Source organism: Anomaloglossus baeobatrachus, chromosome 4 (genome assembly GCF_048569485.1).
Source record: "Anomaloglossus baeobatrachus isolate aAnoBae1 chromosome 4, aAnoBae1.hap1, whole genome shotgun sequence".
Classification (NCBI taxonomy): Eukaryota; Metazoa; Chordata; class Amphibia; order Anura; family Aromobatidae; genus Anomaloglossus; species Anomaloglossus baeobatrachus.
This window is the reverse complement of record NC_134356.1, coordinates 517,131,748-517,134,237: the sequence shown is the minus strand read 5'-3', so window position 1 is coordinate 517,134,237 and position 2,490 is coordinate 517,131,748. Positions and strand designations below refer to the sequence as shown.

Sequence of the window (2,490 nt, the reverse complement as noted above, 5' to 3'; positions counted from 1 at the left end):
TATCGAATATGTCTTTGTGTTATGAAGGAAATTATTTATAAAGATTGATCAGAAATGAATTGGTAAATATTCTTTAATGACACGACTGTGCCCTGTACATTATGGCACCATTCAGTGCCTAGTTGTCTGTGATCTTAAAGGAGCCTTTTTGTTACATAGCATCTGACTTTCTTGCACCTATTGACCATTAAATCTTTACACACAAAACTTCTAGAAGACTTCTCATGAAAGAAGACTTTACAAAAGAGAGCAGGTCTTTATTTTTTATCGTCACAGGTGTGCAAACAGATAGGCGAACAAACAGGACAAAATGCAGAGCAGATGCTGTACATCATTTTACCAGTGTAAAAATCATGATCACCCACATTCTTTCTTTACAGTGGTTGTGTTGGTGCTCAGCTTGGTCACTTCTGCACATTGTCTGTGGGATTTTCTTTATTCTATAAACACTTTAGAAGGAAGAAGTTACAGACAGAACCTCGGGGGCAGTTACATAATTTCCCGATCCTGGAAGCCTTCCTGACTGCACATTGCTCCCCTACATCACACTGAAAAGCAAAGTTTTATAATCAGGAACATAGAACATGTCAATATTTCAAAATGTACCTATCCTATCTTTTATTTACAATACTGTAATGTAAATCTATTTTGCTAAAAGCAATGACCCTGGAAATACTATTGATGTGTAAATTCCCTTAAAATCACCTCTACATGTACATGATGGGTTATAAAATATATATATATATATATATATATATATACACACACATACATATATACAGAGAGAAAGAGAGATGTATAAAGGTATATCTTCATTTGAATAAACACAAACACACACATATATATATATGTGTGTGTTTGTGTTTATTCAAATGAAGATATACCTTTATACATCTCTCTCTCTCTGTGTACATATATATATATATATATATATATATATATATATATATATATATAAATATACACAGTGTGTGTATATACATATATATTAAAATGAAGATATACATATATATTCAAAAGAATATATACTTTTATACATTCTCTCTCTTTATCTATATATGTATGTATATATATATATATACATATATATATTCAAATGAGTATATACTTTAAAACTTATCTAAGCATGTATCTACGTATTTCTCTCTCTCACTCTCTCTCTCTCTCTATATATATATATATATATATATAGATAGATAGATAGATAGATAGATATAGAGTCAACTGAATATATAATTTGATACACATCTATCTATATATATACACACACACACACGTACTGTGTGTATATATATATATATATATATATATATATGAAATCTATTCAAAGGAATGTGTAGTTATTACATACTATACACAATTATTAGGCAGAGCTAAAAGGATCCTAATGATTTCCACTCTCTTTCTAGTGATGTAGATAACACATCTTACATATATAAACTATCTTCTGTCCAGATATCATATTAGGGTAAAAGCCAATATCTTACCACAGGGACCTGTCCAAATTTCTTTTCCCAGGAAGGTACACGTTTACTCTGTAACTTCTCCAAGACCTCCTGCAGAGCCCCCAGCTACAGAACATACAGACAGCAGAGAGGTGCATACAGATCATTAGCACTTCCAATATCAATAGACTTTGCAAGCTTCAGTGTATACATGTATATAACCTGCTCATTGCCATACCTTTGCTCTGCATATTCCAGCTAATTTAGTGACAAATAATCAGTGACAAAATTGCAAGTTCTTGATATAAAAATGTAACAAGTTGATATACAAACCCTTCTGCTGGAGTTTATATAACATGCTCAATGCCAGAGACTATAGATACAGTATACAACATGCACATAGGAAGTCAATGCTATATAGAGGAGCTGTCATTGCCAGCATAGCGCTCTCCTCTGCTGCAGTCACACAGCTCTGGGGCTGCAGCTCATCACTCACCAGCTCTTTCTCACTAGAGGGAATGGCATCTTTGGGGTAGAAGTCCCGCAGTGCCCTGGTCTCCAGGTCTGAGCTGTCCTCCTGCCCACACACAGTACCGATGCCGAGGAGCAGTAGGCAGCTGCCCAGGGTGAGGAGGCGCAGTCTGCAGCTGCTGTCCATGGTGCTGGTCTACTCTTCTAGCCTGAGCAGAGTAAGTGGCGCTGGCACCCAGTGGTCGGGCACTGCCTTGGCTGTCTAATGAGTTGAAAGCTCTCTATTTATCTCTTCCCCAGGGTTGTATGTTGTTTTTTTATTTGTTGAACTCCTCCCTTTGTGACGCCAATGAGCAGCGTGGGGGTGAAGCAGTCAGCTCCTGACATGGGGGAGCCTTTGCTAAGACATCAATCAGACCTCCCCGGGCTATACTGACATGGCACAGAGGGCATGGAAGACTTATGTTTCCTCTCTGCTACTTCAATCCAATTTAATACAACTGTGTGAACTTTGGGAAATGACAGCTTTCACTCATTCCTGTGTATTCAGCCTGGATGGAAATGATCCTGCTCT

General features: G+C 36.7%; 1 protein-coding gene across 1 annotated transcript; it reads right to left on the bottom strand.

Moving 5' to 3' along the window:
• Positions 1-236: 236 nt before the first annotated feature.
• Positions 237-2,232, bottom strand: LOC142301767 (cocaine- and amphetamine-regulated transcript protein-like). The gene is made up of 3 exons (XM_075342788.1): positions 1,942-2,232; positions 1,488-1,571; positions 237-548 (listed from the first exon to the last, which is right to left on the bottom strand). Exons 1-3 carry the CDS (start codon positions 2,101-2,103, stop codon positions 441-443), a joined length of 354 nt encoding a protein of 117 aa, XP_075198903.1. The 5' UTR covers positions 2,104-2,232; the 3' UTR covers positions 237-440.
• Between the last annotated feature and the right edge of the window lie 258 nt (positions 2,233-2,490).

What these genes read in the sequence shown, in the direction of transcription:
- LOC142301767 (XM_075342788.1), bottom strand. Translation starts at nt 2,103, where the DNA reads ATGGACAGCAGCTGCAGACTGCGCCTCCTCACCCTGGGCAGCTGCCTA. An exon ending in CCTCTAGTGAGAAAGAGCTG is followed by an intron (nt 1,572 to 1,941) that starts GTGAGTGATGAG and finishes TATGTTCTGTAG; the next exon opens with CTGGGGGCTCTGCAGGAGGT. An exon ending in AATTTGGACAGGTCCCTGTG is followed by an intron (nt 549 to 1,487) that starts GTAAGATATTGG and finishes TTTGCTTTTCAG; the next exon opens with TGTGATGTAGGGGAGCAATG.